Here is an 18,370-nt window from a genome sequence, read left to right as displayed (position 1 = left end):
AAACCTGTCCCAGCACGTTCAAACCCGCAAAGTGTGTTTGAGGCCACATATACAAAGTCTTACAAGGTACATGCCAATAACATTACTGTACTTTTTTCAGAGTCAACGAAAGAGTGACACAACAAATATGCTTTCTTTGCTTTATTTTAACAAATTAATATAGTGTTTAAGGACTAGGACTGCATCAATTCAAAAAATATTTAATTTTAATGAGCTTAAAACTGCATTATTTCAAAAGGTGTCAAATTGCATTATATTCTTACATTCAGCCTAATTCAGTCTAACACACTGCCGCTGTCATACAAAAAGATTGTCCGTCTTCACTGCTGAGCACAAAGCAATCACCATTTTTTTTTAATCCCAAACGGTCCTTGAATTTCATAACTAGTGTCTTCTGATCAGGTCACAGTCTTTAAGAAGTGATGGACACCATGTTGTTGGGGCTGAGAATCTCAATCCAGTAACCGTCAGGATCCTGAATAAAGGCCAGCCCCTTCATTTTACCTGCAAGACAGACAGAATGAAAATGTATTTCTGTATGATAGTTCCTTATTCCAGTGACATCTAGAAATCAAAAGGGGATATTTAGCATTTTTAATTCAATTTTATGAAAATAAAAAAAGTTATCCGGGTATGCCATGCAAACAGAACAATTTGCATAAACATAAATGGATAAATACTAAGAGTATGCTATTAAGAACACAGTAAACATACAAATGTAAACATCCTAAATCTGTAAATTCCACAAGACTAACATATTTAGAAATTAAAGTATACTATTGGTGGATAAACTCTATGTACCTAAAATAATTGTATAGGATAATATGAAAGAACTTACCATCATCTGGCTTTTTTACAAAGGTCACTCCATTCTCTTCAAACAGCTTGCAGGCAGCATAGACATCCGGGACAGCAATTCCAATATGGCCTATTTTAAGATAAATATTTTTTTTTAACATTTTTAGGTTAATAATGTCATTTATCCAATGTTATTTATCTTCTTTTATCCATGACTCCATTTGCACACATTTTCCATTGGGCTGTCCAATCAATGGGCTCTATGCACGGCGGTATTTCCGGTGAAGGTCTAAGGATGCTCAATAACTTCCGCTGATCGTAGAGTCCAATGCAATACCGAGAATTTACATTGAATTTTATACTCCATGGTTATACTAAAGAAACGTTAGTCACAAAAACAGATAAAATAGACATCCCACGTTGTGTTTATGCTTCTTTTTAAAATTATATTAAATAAACATAACTATATATAAAATTACATCTAAACGTATGAAAGTTCCGTTTCAAAGACGGGAGGACAGTAAATTTTGAAGACTCTGCCATAATCACGTTTTCCTCGGTTTTCCTCCGCTTTAATCTCCCCAACCGGAAACAGACGAGCATCCTTAGGTCAAATGCGGAACTTATGCGTGCATATAGCCCATTAATCGTATCTAACATAAGTTTATGTTTATATAATTTATATGTAAACACACACACACACACACACATAGTTACTGTCAGAATTAATGGCACCCCTGGTAAATACGATCAAAAATGGCTGTAAAAAATAAATATGCATTGTTTATCCTTTTGAAAAATGTGCAAAATCTAACCTTTAAAACTGACATATGTATATATAGTCCAGCCCGACTTCAATCACAGTCGATAGTATGACAGGGAGAAATTGTGTTTTGCATGTTATATTCACCGTAGCCTCTTGGGTCTGAGTTCCCGTTGTGGTAAGATATGCTGTCATCTGTCTCTGAACCCCAGTTACTGATAAAAAGAGAAAAGAGAAATACAGAATAGCACATGAAAACTGCTTCACACTTCTGATGACAGGATCTAAGGTCGATAACCTTAGGGATAATCACAGAAGAGTGCACCTCGGCCCAGCAAATGGTTTGTCGGATGTGTGTACTACTAACACATATTAAAATCTCGCATTTTCATAGTATTCGTAGCACGTTAACTTCAGTGGAGATTTCTTTAAGACTGCAAGGGAAGCTCAGCTTCCCCTATAATGTCAAACAAATAATGATCAAATGTGTACTATTGTGTTAACATTTTAATGAGTAAAAATGCATTAGAACACGGTAATCTCGAAGACGAGTTCGTTCAGAATAAGCAACAAATAGCAGGTCGGCTGACTTGATCTCCTTCTCATGCATACCTGTAGCGCGTCACAGTGTATGCATTTTCCTATGGCATTTCCCCGTTGAAGCTCGGCGTCCATTGACTTCAATGGGGCTGCTTTGAACAGTTTTTTTCAGTGCTGTTAAACTAGACGGTCATTGGATAAATGCTGCGATTATGTCCCGCCCACGGACGCCGGGCGTCTCTGGGGTGAATAGGGAAGTGGGCTGGCCTGGCGTCCGGGCGTCCGCGTGATGATTGGAGGATTGCATCTCCTTTTGATTGACAGCGATTTCACCCAATAAAAAAAAAATCGCTGACGCGGAAGCTAGTTTAAAGATTTCGTGCTCAGTCTCGTCGCGAATTTTGTGTGTATTTTACTCGAAAGACGAACTGCTGTAACATATTTCTTAGTATTTGCAATTTTCATCAGATATTTCACAGTTCAACCTAATTCCCACATTTCTTCCGTCGGTGTAAGGTGTCTTGTTGTTACATGTGCGGGCGTGGTGTTTGAATCACGGCACATCTGTCTAGTTTGGTTTCACTTTTGTGTTGGGATTCGGACATGCATTCTCCGCGTGTTTGTTTTCGGTTGTGAGTTGAAGGGGTGGTCAAAATCCCTTGCCTCTTCAGTATATATTTCATAATATCATTTTGAATGATTATGTATTTCTTTTATAAAATCAATAATTAAGTATGTTTATTGTTACTTAATCATTTATTGACATAAATGTATTCTTTGTGCTTTTGCTTGTGAAATAATATTCTTAAATGCATGCTGATGTACATGCACAAGTCACCAGCTTCTTTTAGGTGCACAAGGCCATTTGTCTCTTTCTCTGGTCTCAGGAGAAAGGTTTATGGATCATAAAGGCGTCGTGAACACATATGTCCAACACATATGATACTTCTCTGTACAGATGGTCAAGCTATATTGAGCATTGCTTTATTGAACTTTAACTGTTATATTAAACTGTATTCTTTCTATTATATTTGCTTTCTGAGAAGCAAATGTTATCTGTTTTTCTCCCAAACGAGCGAATGTTTTACCATTATGTTTTGGTACACTTAACTGATAATAAGCCGCTCAGACTCTCTTCAGCCTTGATGGGAGCTCCTATTTGCTAGTGTCCTATGTGAATGCAGTAACAGTAAAAATAATAGGGAAATAGGGATTTGGTTTATGTTTGAGTGTTAAAACATAAACGGGTCTTTGAAGCCAACAGTTTAAGGCACTATTTCTTTGTTGAAGTCTTACTCCAGTTAGACTAAAGTTTAGTGCTAGTCTTCTTGGTTGCAGGTTAAGGAACCACTGCCATTATTGGAGATTGAATGAGTTGTTGTTCTGGACACACTGGCGCCAGCAACCCAAATCTGTGACCTGGAAGGTCATGACGTGCCTCATCGATGGAGATATGTTTCGTCTATCTGTATATGTGTGGAAAATTACTGTGTTTATCTATATCGTAGCCAATGAGAATCATTCAACGTGTAAGCAATGACGTAGCTTAGACCTTGAAAATGGTATAACTGCTGTGATTGTTGTAACTGTAAGGGGGCGGCCTACGAACTCCTGAGGGAGTCTTGAAGCTGACTTCTGCTGATGAAATGGCAAACTATGTTCAGTAAAACTTTCTTTAATTTTTATAATTCCGACTCCGGGTCTTCATTCTTCATATCTGGTTCTGGGTCCTTTAACTGTTAACCCCTAACAGTTTGGTGGAGGATGCGGGCAATTATTCTCGGTGACACCCCTGGCAAATCAACAAACAAGGTAGTAAGCTTTTGTTAATTGTTAGGGCTGTCTGACTGGAAGAGATTTTGAAGGAGGTCGGGAGAGTCTTCACTCCGATGAGCGAGTGAAGAAGTTAATTATACTAAAGTTTAAAGTATAAAATGAAGTCGCTGATAGCATTGTTTAAGGTTTAAAGTTAACAAGAGCAGACAGCGCAAGTGAAGCGTGCTTTGTGGGGGCCCCACTGGGCCTGGGCATTGTTGGTGTAGCAACACCCCAGCAAAGTACGTCCCTGGAATGGGTTTAAGTTCCAGGGCACCGCGAACCTACTCTATCTCTTCCATCTCAGATAGGGGTACCCCGAATTTAGTGGATCAGGCAGTTAGGGATACTAACAAAAACAGGGTTGTTTGCCAGGGATGCATCAGGAACGATTCCGGGGAAAAATAAATAAAAATTTGGGACCCAAATTGGCGTGGACCAGTATATGTAACTGTGATTTTGCAGTATACTTTGCAGTTTCATCACGCAGAAGCCAAGCTGAGTTGTTCAAAGATTGCCGCCTCCATTTCTGCAATAACTTCAGGTGAGTATGAACTATGATTAAGATATGGCAGAAAAATTGGATAACTTAATCAGTAATCTGAACAGTCCTAAAACAAATAGTGCGACAGAAGAGAGCAAATGCTGTAAACAGCTGTGCTCTGAAGCCCTCACTTTGAAGAAATTTGCAGAAATTATTAAGTAAATGGTAGTCAGGGTTTTGAGTCTGATTGGAAATTTAAACGACAACTTGACTGGTTATAAAGAAACTGAAAGATGAAAATGTTTAGCCTCATATTGCTAATGATCATTACAAAAAGCAAGTAGAATAAATTCTGGGGCGGGAATAATTTCCCTAGGCAAGTGATTAAAGTTAAACTGAAACTTTGTGAAAACAACTTAGAAATATTTTGAGCATTTCGATGCACCTTCTGAAAATTAATGTTCTGTCAATAATAATGAAGAAGATTATGATTGGGCTATTGTGATTAAATCCGCCACTGGTGGACGGTAAAAGAATACAGAGAACTGCTTATCAGTGGCTCTGTGTGCATTCCTGAATGGGTCACACACTGCTTCAAGAGTGTGCAATAAGTTGGAGCAGATAGAGAGTGTTTTAATTGTGGTCAGCAGGATCATTTAAACGTGTAACTGTAAATGCCCACCGATAATGTGTTTTAAAATGTGATAACAGACAACACATTTCTGGTATTAATGTGTGTTTGGAAGTAGATCCGTGTTTAAATGACTACATTAACATTTTTCATCTGAGAAATAAGAGATAAAAACTAGGTCAAGAGATTGAAGTCTTAAAGTGAGTCCTTTTGAAGAAAAGATCTATAATAGTAATTTTTATAAGTGAAATAATGAAATACAGTTTGATGTAAAATGAATGACTCCAACAAATGTAAGTTGCAAAATATATCAAAGTAACTAAAAGGATAATTGTGTTTTAATTAAACATTTTAAAAAGGTTTTAGATGATATAGAGAGACTAATCGCACAGATGATTTACAATAACTGTAAAAGTATCACAAGCAGAGAGTGCTTGCCTCGTCAAAGTTAGTGTGAATCCTAATTGGAGATTGATAAACTCCAAGAGAAAACTTAAGTCGAAAAATATAAAACTATGGTTGAGAACTTGACGATTAAAATTGAGATTGAGAAATGAGAAACGTTATTGAGAACTAGAATAATTATTTTTATTTAAGAACAAATAAGCAGTAGCAGTACTTTATTAGCAGTTGTTGAATGCTGATTAAACAAACAACTTGAGAAGTTGACCATGAAAGAACTAGAAGCTGATATTTAGCTTTCAAAAGATAAGTTTGTTTTGGGCTGTAATGAAACAGTTTGCTTATCTGAATCTGATGTGTACTGTGGCTGAAAACTGCCAGTGCAACAGAGACTCAATCTGAGAGGAAATTAGTAATGCCTAAATTCCCTGATGTGGGCAAAAGACAAATGTAAATAATGTTTATTTGAAACTGTATGTAATTTCTGGCAAAGATGCCTTAAGTTGGAATAGAGTTAAACGATGGGATAAAGTTTGATGTTAGAAGTTTATGAGCGAGCAGTACCAGTACTGAATCCCTCACAGTCTCTCTCTCATTCAATGTCAGCTAAAGATGTTATCTGAGCCTGTGTCATTAGTGATAATAAGCTATTTGTATTAAAACACAGTGTTTCAGTTGAAGATCATAGACACAGAGATGTTAAGAGAAATCATTGCCATTCAGAGGCAATTTGTATTTTAAATGTTTTAAAAGCAAAACTGAAGGACTTTCAAGAAGTCATTAAAATAATAATAGACGAAACTAGATAGATCTTTGACTAGGTTGTTTGTGAACCAATAACTTATTTGTCTGAAAATCTTAGTCCCCACCATGAAACGGGGGCGGGGCTGATGGCTCCGCCTACAGATGAAGTACACTGAATGTACGGTTGTGATCTAAATCCACTGAGTAGCTAGTTGCTGCTTTTAAGATGGTTAATGGATTTAAGTGATTGAATACTGTTGTTATTAACCTGTCTCCCTGTGTTACAACTATTAGGCAATCCGAATGGCCCTGGTGACTCTTGAATATTTTTCCTAAGCTCCAGAAACAACAGATTTTGTTGAAGAAAACGGTTTTGAGAAAATGGCGGTTACCATGTGTGCACGAGTGGTCATCTCGATGACGGGTAAGACCTTCTTTGGCCAAATAGGAGGCAACCTAAGGCAGGGGGATCACGCAGACACTGGGCATCTCCTGATGGAGGTGTTTATGTGAGGTTGGGTATGAGAGTGGACGGGTGTCTGCGAGGCCAACAGCATCCTGTATCGTTAGGGGGGATGGAGCTGTGAGGAGTCACGGCAGTCTGCCCCAGGAACGTAAGTCCCTCTATCCCACTCACCAGAAACCGCATTCACTGCATGGCTTGCTTCTCATTATGACAAGCTCTATGTATGCCAGGGGACCACACCCTGATGGAGATTATAGATAAAGAGCTAACAGGAAGTGGGCTTCGGGGTTCAGTCAGGGCCATGAAGTGATTCCCATTAGTTGTTGTGGAGACAGTAACAAAACCTTTGGATGTCGGTTACCTTATGGGCAAGGAAAATTATAGTGTAGATTTAGAATATGTCTAACATAGTTTTGACTCCTGAAGGTCGTTAGACATGGTGGTGACTAAAGATGAAGACAGCTTTTGAAGATTTAAGAAGAGTCTAGATAACAAAGGTGAATGGTCAAAGGATATTGTAATGAGTTTAAATGTTGTCTAAAAGTTACAGTATTAGGAGGCTGTTAAAAAGATTATTTTTGTTATAGTGAGAGAGACTTGAGTGGAGGAAGGGATGGAAACTGTGTCTGACTTTCTGTTTTGGCCTGCTAAAGAAAGCTTAAACAAAATAATGTTAATGAACCAAAACAATCCAGCTGACTGTCTAAAAGTAAATGAATAATAGCAGGCATGCTTTGAAACTGGTTTAGAGACCATAAACAATTAAATAAAAGCTACAAGAAAAAAATGTGGTGATAACTAAACTGTAAAAAAATATTGTTGGTTTAACTTAAAAAAATAAGTAACCTGGTTGCCTTAAAATTTTAAGTTGATTGAACTGGAAAAAGTGAGTTAATACAATGAAGGAGATCATTTTGAGTTTCTGAGGATTTAAATTAATAAGTTCTCAACTAAATAAATTATTATAAAGTTGATTTGACAAAAGAAAATATGTTGTGATAACAAATCTTGAAAATATTTTTTTACAGTGTATGAATGTGTATATTTTTGGTGACGGCACGTTATATGTGTTAGTTTGGGGGCTATTATTTCCTGATTTTGAGGATATTGTGTCATTAACCTCTGAAATGAGTGTTTTAACATTACAGATGGGTTAAGTGGAATGACAAACTTTTAAAAAGTTGACATTTCTGAGTCAATCTGATGAAAAGACAATACAGAACATGGGACGAGCTTTAATTGGAGTGATTTTCCAGCTCTGTCTGCTATGGGTAATTATAAATACTTTTGTCATTTATGATATTGTTCTGAATTACTCTCTGGATTATATGTTAAATAAACTGGAATTGTAAAGTTGAAGATTGCCGTCCATTATGGGGTAAAAACTCTTCTCTAAATTCAACTGAGGGTCTACATTTAAATAGACGACTATATGGGATCTTAATGATAAACGTAAATAAAAGAAATTATAGACTTGACGGCAGAGAGACAAAGTGACACATTGGCTGAGTCACTATCCAAATTATCCAGAGAGAGCTCCCTCATTTTTTTATGAAAGGCCGGTGGGCGAACAAAGGAGGAGTGAATATAACTTCTTCAGAAGTTTTTATTTCTCAAACCATTGAATGGATGTTTGACATTAGATGTCTAAGAAAACTACAATTTAGTTAAAGAAGGTTAAATGAGAAAGCAGCTTTATGGCTGTCTTAGAGGTTGCGATGTGAGTAAGATAATATTTTCGTTTCTGTAAAACTGTAAAGATAAGTGGGACTGAGACGATACTGTTAATATTTTTAGACTTCTATTTTTCTAATATCTTTAGACTAACCATTTGATAGACAAATATTGTGAAAAGCAGTTATAAGGAAAAATAAAGTTGAAATAAATGATAAGAAACCAAGGGTTTTGAAGAATTAATAAAGTAATTTCCCTAACGAGGGAACTCGTGTCACTAGGCTGACAGCAGTGAGAGACTTGTTGGAAGAGGGAAGTGAAAAACAAAAAGGTTGTTTTGTGAGATATGTTTGTGTGGATTATAAGCAAACAATTATACTGGTTAGATGAGGAGTGTAGGTAAATGGGTAAAGATAGAAGAAATATAGGTTAACTTAAGTTTAAATGGTATGAAATATTTCAGAATAAAAATAAGGCATTGTATGATTAACAAGGTTTAACGTGATATAAAGATAAGGAATGGACAAAAGCTTTATTAAGCAGAATGGGGAAAATTCTGTATTTTAGTGGTAAAATAACAATTAAACTGATGATGTGGATTTGTTTTATTTTATTTCTATTTTTGAAGCAATAATAATAAAACAGGTGTAAGATGTTATACAATTAAACTGATACATGCTATGTGACCGTAAACTGATTGATAATTTCAGTAAAGACTTAAAAGTGCTTGAATCGATTATCAGTAATCTTATTAATATTTTATTTTTTGTTGTTATATTTTTGTTAGACAACCATTGTGTTTTGAACCTAAAGGGTCTATAAAGGGGGTAGTGAAAATAATGGATTAACTATCAAACGTTGTTTATGATAAAAGGATTTGAAAATTATGGTTTTAAATAAATGAATAAAAAATAGTGCTTATATTCTGGTATTCATGATTATAGACAATGTCCTTATTTAGGATCTGAGTAGTGACTGCGGGTCTAGCCCATGCTAGGAATACAGCAACAGTGCTTGTTTATTTAGCCCGGCTTCCAGAGAATAAATATGTACTTGTTTCGTAATCAGTTATGTGTTTTATAAAAATGTTAATCTGACTGATAAACTGAGGAAGAATGACATTGATGTCCTGTTGTGAGTGGAAGGTGGGAGAGCCTCTTAATGGGTACTGGAATTTTTAGTATCCAGCATGTCCGTGACGAGGTGAAGAGACAAGTGTGACCCGTCAGGGGAGCATGCGTCACCACTCCCCCTTCCGTAGTGACCTCACTGGTTAGACCAGACGTGGCGGTATTGGACCCCACATTGGTCTAAAACGGGGGACTGAAGGGGTGGTCAAAATCCCTTGCCTCTTCAGTATATATTTCATAATATCATTTTGAATGATTATGTATTTCTTTTATAAAATCAATAATTAAGTATGTTTATTGTTACTTAATCATTTATTGACATAAATGTATTCTTTGTGCTTTTGCTTGTGAAATAATATTCTTAAATGCATGCTGATGTACATGCACAAGTCACCAGCTTCTTTTAGGTGCACAAGGCCATTTGTCTCTTTCTCTGGTCTCAGGAGAAAGGTTTATGGATCATAAAGGCGTCGTGAACACATATGTCCAACACATATGATACTTCTCTGTACAGATGGTCAAGCTATATTGAGCATTGCTTTATTGAACTTTAACTGTTATATTAAACTGTATTCTTTCTATTATATTTGCTTTCTGAGAAGCAAATGTTATCTGTTTTTCTCCCAAACGAGCGAATGTTTTACCATTATGTTTTGGTACACTTAACTGATAATAAGCCGCTCAGACTCTCTTCAGCCTTGATGGGAGCTCCTATTTGCTAGTGTCCTATGTGAATGCAGTAACAGTAAAAATAATAGGGAAATAGGGATTTGGTTTATGTTTGAGTGTTAAAACATAAACGGGTCTTTGAAGCCAACAGTTTAAGGCACTATTTCTTTGTTGAAGTCTTACTCCAGTTAGACTAAAGTTTAGTGCTAGTCTTCTTGGTTGCAGGTTAAGGAACCACTGCCATTATTGGAGATTGAATGAGTTGTTGTTCTGGACACACTGGCGCCAGCAACCCAAATCTGTGACCTGGAAGGTCATGACGTGCCTCATCGATGGAGATATGTTTCGTCTATCTGTATATGTGTGGAAAATTACTGTGTTTATCTATATCGTAGCCAATGAGAATCATTCAACGTGTAAGCAATGACGTAGCTTAGACCTTGAAAATGGTATAACTGCTGTGATTGTTGTAACTGTAAGGGGGCGGCCTACGAACTCCTGAGGGAGTCTTGAAGCTGACTTCTGCTGATGAAATGGCAAACTATGTTCAGTAAAACTTTCTTTAATTTTTATAATTCCGACTCCGGGTCTTCATTCTTCATATCTGGTTCTGGGTCCTTTAACTGTTAACCCCTAACAGAGTGCACAGGATGACCTTATGGTCGTACTCATGCGTAACATTAGCGTTCTGTCTTGTCGTGTTCGCTCTGTTCAGTGTGTTGTGTATTGTGTGGCACATGGTTTGTGTTTACATCGGCCGCGTGCTTTCATGTCATGTTTTGTCTTGTGCTGTGTAGCACACAGCTTGTGTTTTAAACTAGCTGTGTGCTTTCATGTTGTCATGTTCTGTGTGAACACGTGTCTTATGAGTGTTCTCATCGTTCTTCAGGTCTCATTTTGTGTGAGCACAATTGCTTTTTAATTTGTTTTATTGGTCATGTGTTTTTGTCATGTTTGGTATGAGCACATGGCTTGTGCTTGTCATGTGTTTGTTGTGCCATATGTGCTTTCCTGTCATTGTTTCGACTCCCATCTTGTTTCCTGATTATTAGTTATTTTGCCCCACCTGTCCTCCCTCGTTACCTGCCTTTTTTGCTCCCAATTTATTCCCCTTGTTTGTTTTTTGATATCAATAAAATAAAGCCCATCAACTTTGCATCGAGTCCTCGCTCTTTTCACCATCCCCACACCTGACAGTTGAGTTTTAAAAAAGAGAAGAAGAAGAAAAAAGAGCTTCCCCTCTTTGAAAGACCAGCAGCCGCCACTGGTTAACTTAATAAAGCTGGCTGTGTGACTATAAGGAATAAGTACGTCAAATTGTACATCCGTACGCAAGTTTAAGGGACTCCTCTTTAGCTAATGTCCCATGCCAGTGATTATCCCTTCGTGTGCCAAAGGTCATGAACCCTGCTCTACATTTTTCAGGTATTATCCCACATACTGTAAAGGCCTATTCACACTGCACCGACAAACGGAAACTGAAACCTGTTTTCGGATCAGTGTGTAAGCGTTCATTCTAGGAATGTCTGAGAAGTGACGTACTGTAATCTGGTGACTGTGAATTTGCCGATAAGGACTCTCTACTCAATGTAGACGTTAGTGGTAAACCTGTATGGACTTTTAAATGTCTGATGCTGAAGGTTTTAAATATCTGAACTTACTGTGTGAGCTCTATAGTGGCTCTGCGGGAGAACGTCCAGGCTGTCCTCTCCTTCACATCTGCAGGGACTTCTTTCTTATCCTCATAACCCAGAAAGTAGAGGGTGAATCGCATGGAGGGAAAATCAAACTTCTGTAACAGCCTATAATAAAACATTCGGATTTAAAAATATTTCATTGCAAAGGTCAGCAATTAAAGCCCATTCACATTATTATTGCAATTGATTATAAGCCAAAATTAAAACTACATGCATAACACATTTGGATATTATAAAGTAATGGCCTGGTTTCACAGACCAGGGGTAGATTAAGCCAGGATTAACCCTGGACATTTAAACAGCTTTTATAAACGTTTCTTAGATAAAAGACAAAACAAAGCACATGTTTTAAGATATATCAATGCAAGTGGCTTTCAGTTAAAACCACTTAAACATGCACACGACAAGCCTAAGCCTTGTTTGTGAAACCAGGCAAATGAAAACTACAGTAAATCAAGACTGAACTCACATTCACAGAGAAAAAGTTCAGTGCTGAGAGATGCAATCTGTTACACTAGTGAACTCACGTCATTCCAAGGATGCGCGTGTAGAAATCTAGGGATTTTACTGGATCCTTAACCCTCAGCATTGTCTGCTGCATCATGAAGTCCTAAAGCAGAGGCATGAATAACTTTTGGTCAGAAGAACATCATTTACAAGATGGATCAGGTGAGGAAAATGATCAACAGTGGCAACCAAAAGACCATTTATGAGGAAAAAACATTTTTATTAGTGGTCTCAGACCTTTGAGTTACACTGTATCAATAATAATAATAAAAAAATATATATATATTAATATTAACCATTAATGTCAATGTCATTATCTAAGCATGGACCCTTTTCACATATTGTTAAAGGTCATCACCATCATAAATCCTACAAAATTTATATATATAATTTTTTTAAATGTACATTTATAACACTGTACTTTGTATTACATTTCCTTTGCATCAAATGACAAAAAAAAAAAAACCTAGTTAACGTAGTGTGAAGGTGTTTGTGTTTCTAATACAGCGGCTGTGGAAGTGACGGTAAATTTGACATCTTCCGACTGCCGTTATCAATCTCTCTCTCTATATATTTTCCCCCTTTTTGAAAGTTTAGAAAACACTAGTTGGATTAGGGTTTAGTTACTCTTTAATGCGTTTTTCTTTTGCTATTTGAGAAAATGATATATTTTAACATATATTCATCACAAAACATATTTAATGATGTAGTCTTTCATTAACTGCTATATAAAGAAGTTGACCCAACTACGACAACTTCCGCTTCTGAGAAACCCATCATTTTGTAATATCGTGCAGCTCAGCTCAAAAACAGAAGAGCAGTTTATTGTTTTGTAAATGCATGAAACGTCAGTTTAGGAATCTCTGGTAAATGGTTGCAGTGTGGATGTGCTGTTAAGAATTATTATTCATCCCTCTGGTATAGGTGTTATTTTAGCATCTCTTTCTCTTTGGTTAAGATTGTTTATGACATGACTTTTCAAAGAATGGACACAAAGTGTTACAATATAATTCCCTGATATTCCCTAAAATTTGTGTCCTATGGTAAAATCTGTCTGCTTGCACTGCTCTGTATGACACTCTAGGGGTGTGAAATGTCAAAGGTCATCATAGCTTATGAGAGTTGTTAATGCTTCCTTTTGTAGTGAAGCACTTTGTGATTTTCATCTGAGAAAAGTGCTATACAAATAAATTTTACTTACTTACTTATAGCAACTTTAAGTTCCTTAAAATTAACTAAAATAGGCTTGATTCTGACTGTAATGCAGATTGATATGTTACTAAGATATTAGTAACATACAGAGTGTTACTAACATATCAATCTGCATTCCATACAGAATCAAGTCTATATTTTAATTGTATTTCCACATGACTGAGCAATAAGACAGCTTACGCGTACACAACTTAATCAAAATTAGTTGAGTAACAAACAAAAAGGCGGATAAATAACTAATTCCTGCTGTCCTGGAGTGGTTTGAGTTATAAAGGAGAACGGAAATGACGAGCGAAGAGATTCGTGTGTGATTGAAAGGTCTCTAGTTCTGGACTCAAATGAGCGTCTTACTTTAGTGATGGGGTTTCCGTCTTTACACGCAGCGGCGGCTGCTTCGTTCGTCAGCCCTTGGTCGGTCATTTTTAGGCGTGTTTCGGCTTGATGTTCGGTGGCTTGCAGCTGACAGTCCGGCGGAAAGAGCCACGCAGGGGGCGTGGCTATAGCGTGCAACGTTGATAGCGTGACGTAACTATGGGAGGAGCCATGAAATAACTGAGATGCTGTAGTTTCCCTTTCCTTCCTGCAGAGGGAGACACATTTCTCGGTAGTAAAAGTGTGTTTACATTATTGTTTGTATGTGTTGTCAAGACAAATTGAGTGTTCACTTATCTTCCCATCAACTTAATAAATTATAATAAGTATAGACCATTTCACAAGATGTAAACAACACTGGTCCAGAAGCACTTCCTGTTTCAGTTTGTAACTGTTTTCTTTATTTCACATGTAAAGAAAACATCTTAAAGATGTTTGTTTAACTTTTTGATTCAGTTTTAAATGTTCCGTTGGTTGTATTTTATCCCAGCTTTTATGTAGTGTTAAAAAACTGAAACAGGAAGTGCTTCTGGACCAGTGTTGTTTACATCTTGTGAAATGGTCTATAGGAGGAAAAATTACAGAAAGAAAATGGTTCAGAGAAACATGGGGGGCTATAAATGAATGTAATGGAGACTGTGGCTCAAAACATTTAAGATGACAAGTAAACCACATCCTGTGTAACTTCCGAGTGAACTTATAGTTACTTTGAGTTCTGTGTGCAAACTAAAAATGTGTATATTCCAGAAAGTATATTTCAACTCATTGACGCAGGTAAAAGACATATAAGGCGTGTGTGTGTGTGTGTAAGAGTGCAGATACTCAATGCTTAATTTTAGGATGAAAATACAGCAACTCATGAGCTTAACTTTAAAAAGTGCATCTATTTTCCATTTACTCTTGATGAAATTAAACGTCCATTGCAATAAATGGTATTGAGTGGCTTATTACTTTAATAACAACGATGATGAGGTAGCAATTAAATCAATAAAAATGCAAATGGTAATAATATTAGAACATTTGGAAACTGATGAGTTTATGCGATTGTCTCACACACAGCATGGCCAATCTTTTAGATTGCCGCCATAACAAGGATTAATACTGTTTAATAATTGATCATTTAAAAAAAAAACTCAAGTATATAATGAAAAGGAGATGGAGCTCAGGTAGATTAGTGGGTAGGGTGGTTTTTTTTTATTTTGAATTTAACAGTTTTAAATATAACATCTTACAAATACATATTGCTGACTATTTGTAGCCTACATAGCTTAATGCAAACTATTCCCAACGTGCTTAAAAATAAAATCTTAGAGTATAATTTTTTGATTGACCTGCACAAAATGGGACTTGTAGAGATGAACTTTGTCTTGCAGTGATTATACATTTTGAGTGTTTTGTATTTACACGCAAACCTTTGTTTTTCTTGAAATGTGGGTTTGAAAAGAGTTTGCAGGCCATATCTAAAGAAAAGCAACTAATATAATGGAAAATGATTCGAGAAATAATGTGAGAAAACAGAACAAGATGTAAGTTTGGAGCAGATTCACAGTGCATATGTAGCTATTGCCGATGTGAGTGTGGATGCTATCTCCAGGTAGTTCTTACCATGAGTAAATATTACGGCATCATCTTTACATGTACATTTATATGCATGAATGTACATCACATCAACTTTTGTCTGAATGCAGTTTACGATGCATATTTAAGGTGTATTTATAAGGGAAAGTCTTTCCACAGTCTGGACAGGAGAAAGGCCTCTCTCCCGTGTGAATCCGCGTGTGTTTCTGCAGCGTCGAGCGCCGTGCGAATCCACTTCCACACACGGGGCAACAGAACTGTTTTTCAGAATGAGAATCGCTGTGGTGGCGTTTAAGATTGGTTTGACTGAAGAACGACTTGTCGCAGTGGGCACAGGCGAACGGCCTCTCGCCTCTGTGTTTGTATAAATGACTTTGGAGTGCAGTGGAGCAGGTAAACGTCTTCGCACACTGATCGCAACTGAAGCTCTTCACAATCTTTCGTTTTTCACCCGTATGGACGGTGAGGTGCATTTTAAGCCATTCTGCACACCGAAACCCTCTCCCACAGAGTTCACAGGTGTACGGCGCTTCTCCCGTGTGTATTCGCATGTGACGCGCCAGGTTTGGGCGCCGCCGAAACTCCATGCCACACAATTTACAGCTGAATTTTTTACCAGGGGTCTCTGATGAACTCTCCCATTCAGTATTAGACTCTTCCTTTTTGATCACAGTCTTCATATCGATGCAGTCGGGACAACGAGAGAAACAACAGCTACTAGAAACACAGATTGAGAAATAAAACACTCATAATTAGGCTATACCTTAGTTGTATATAGGCTAACTCAAAGTAGCAAGAAAGAATGTAGTATTGTTCGGCATGTACAGTGAGGGAATTCACCTATTCTAAAACTATTCTTTGATTTTGCATCTAATCTAATAGCATTTTGAAGAGTAACTTATTTTTTGTTAAAAAATGGTAACTGTTATACAGTGTCCTTGTTACACGTTGTTACTGTAGTAATAACAATAAAGAGCAATGAAAACCTCCTCAGGTTCCCAAACTGGGGTGCGCTATGGCAAGCCGTTTTAACTTTTAATCAAATCCAGGATAAGAATTCTTGATCTCAACAATTCAATTTTCACTAGTTAAAATAATAGTTATTGATATTAGGAATTAGATTTCTTCTAGTAACAATGGCAATTTTTGATATCAGGAATTACATTTCAACTAGTAAAAAAATTAATTCTTGATATCAACAATTCAATTTTAACTATAAACTATAATTCTAGATATCAACAATTGAATTTGAACTAGTAAAAATTATAATTGTTGATATCTGTAATTGTATTTTCACTAGTGAAATAGGCCGCCATTCAAAACCAATTGTTGATATCAAGAATTCATATCCTGGAAATGAATAAAAGTTAAAGCGGCTTGCCATAGGTGCGCAGATTGACCACCGGGGGTGCGCGAGAGAATGTTTGTAACATAGACAGTATAAGAAGGGGTTTGTAATGGAGGGAAATATATATATTTTTTTGTCTCTTTTATTTTATTTTTATTTATTTTTTTACGTAATTAAAACATACATGTATTGTCCTATAAAACATCGACAAAGACTAGATGCCGAGAATGATTCGAGAGTAAAACTGTCATCTTAACCTGAATTTTGATGATCTGTGTGCAAACTCACCCATTTCTAATCTAATTTTAGTATTTAGTTAGCAATTAAAAATGTGAAGTTTAACCAGAGTTAGGTGTTGGGGGTTCTTGACGGTTATCTAACACCGGAAAGGAGTGCATGCTGCAAAAAGTTTGGGAACCACAAGTGCATTAACAAAGGAAACGTAGGGTATGTTATTGTGTAACGATCCGTTGCAGGTTTTATAACCTCATATTATTATCTAAAAAAAAAAAAAAAAAATCAACCTAGACTTTTCATTCCAAGTTAATACAGTTGTCAAATCACGTAAATATTTTAATAAACGCCTATAAAGACGGTTTAAATCTTTCATTATAGTTTCTTTCTTTTCACAACTAACTGCAATCTGTCACACGTCAAAACGGCATTTATTGTTTCGTGTCATCCGCAACACGCTTCAATTTCGCGATAAAAGTTACAAAATATGATAGCTGGCATTTGTTTCATATCAGTAGCAAAGCTCATTTCGATTCGTGGATGATGGCAGGCTTGCTTAGCCTATAATCTTTGAAGAAGTCTACTCACGAAACAACGAGAAACATCATTGACTACATCGATTTAATCGATATTGTCCACCCAGCCCTATTTTCCATTACACACGTATTCATATTTTATATGAAAGTTAATACTAAAGTTAAATCTGAAAACCACTGGGCAATTATTTTAATCATAAAGCACTTACTTGCAATGTTCTTGTTCAAAGGCACACATGCGCTGAGTCTGAACCAGAAATGTGCAACACTGCAACTGCAACTTTTTTCTCTCGTCCTATATTCATTCTTAATTCACTTCTCGGTTGGGAGTCACTGCTGCCCCCGCCTGTCACCAAAAGATGCTGAATATATTGCCCAGTAAATTGAGTTAAATGTAACTTTGAGATTAGACGTAATTTTATAAATAAAGTGTTTTAACAGAGATCAGGTTATGATGGAAATTGATCATATTCATTCATAGAGCAGTGCTTATACAGTAGTAAAAGTCTTAGGCACGTTAGTATTTTTACCATAAAAATATATGTGAATCTTTAGCTGTAATGTCTCAGTAGGAAATATGAGTTTACATTTTCAAACATTAATTTTGTCATTAATTGATTTTGTGACAGTGTCAGGCTCCTTGAGCATACAAAAATATCACTGGACTATTAAAGACATACACTACAGCAAAAGATATAAATAATTGGCTTAAAAATATTTTTTGGGTGAAAATACAAACGTGCCCAAGGCTTTGTACAATTTATATATGC

At 36.5% G+C, this 18,370-nt stretch overlaps 2 protein-coding genes across 3 annotated transcripts; both read right to left on the bottom strand.

The window, feature by feature from the left end:
- Positions 1–126: 126 nt before the first annotated feature.
- Positions 127–14,041, bottom strand: glo1 (glyoxalase 1). The gene is made up of 6 exons (XM_039671596.2): positions 13,884–14,041; positions 12,341–12,423; positions 11,778–11,918; positions 1,709–1,776; positions 839–928; positions 127–504 (listed from the first exon to the last, which is right to left on the bottom strand). Exons 1-6 carry the CDS (start codon positions 13,950–13,952, stop codon positions 413–415), a joined length of 543 nt encoding a protein of 180 aa, XP_039527530.1. The 5' UTR covers positions 13,953–14,041; the 3' UTR covers positions 127–412.
- A 907-nt stretch (positions 14,042–14,948) lies between these two features.
- On the bottom strand, positions 14,949–17,887 carry LOC120479360 (uncharacterized). Of its 2 annotated transcripts, none has more exons than XM_039671730.2 (2): positions 17,810–17,887; positions 14,949–16,196 (listed from the first exon to the last, which is right to left on the bottom strand). In XM_039671730.2, exons 1-2 carry the CDS (start codon positions 17,836–17,838, stop codon positions 15,572–15,574), a joined length of 654 nt encoding a protein of 217 aa, XP_039527664.2. In that variant the 5' UTR covers positions 17,839–17,887; the 3' UTR covers positions 14,949–15,571. The 2 variants fall into 2 exon arrangements, with proteins under 2 accessions (XP_039527664.2, XP_039527663.2); XM_039671729.2 differs by having other exon boundaries at positions 14,949–16,199; positions 17,810–17,885.
- Between the last annotated feature and the right edge of the window lie 483 nt (positions 17,888–18,370).

The sequence above is a fragment of the Pimephales promelas genome, chromosome 11 (assembly GCF_988280905.1).
Source record: "Pimephales promelas chromosome 11, fPimPro1.hap1.1, whole genome shotgun sequence".
Lineage (NCBI taxonomy): Eukaryota > Metazoa > Chordata > Actinopteri > Cypriniformes > Leuciscidae > Pimephales > Pimephales promelas.
The sequence above is the reverse complement of the archived record's forward strand: the minus strand, read 5'-3'. Positions and strand labels throughout refer to the sequence as shown.

Excerpts from the sequence above, each read along its gene's own strand:
- glo1 (XM_039671596.2), bottom strand. The coding sequence starts at position 13,952 with ATGACCGACCAAGGGCTGACGAACGAAGCAGCCGCCGCTGCGTGTAAA. Across the intron at positions 11,919-12,340 it reads ACGCGCATCCTTGGAATGAC|GCTGTTACAGAAGTTTGATT; the intron begins GTGAGTTCACTA and ends GTTTTATTATAG. Across the intron at positions 929-1,708 it reads CTCAGACCCAAGAGGCTACG|GCCATATTGGAATTGCTGTC; the intron begins GTGAATATAACA and ends ATCTTAAAATAG.
- LOC120479360 (XM_039671729.2), bottom strand. The coding sequence starts at position 17,838 with ATGTGTGCCTTTGAACAAGAACATTGCAA. Across the intron at positions 16,200-17,809 it reads TTTGAACAAGAACATTGCAA|TAGCTGTTGTTTCTCTCGTT; the intron begins GTAAGTGCTTTA and ends CTGTGTTTCTAG.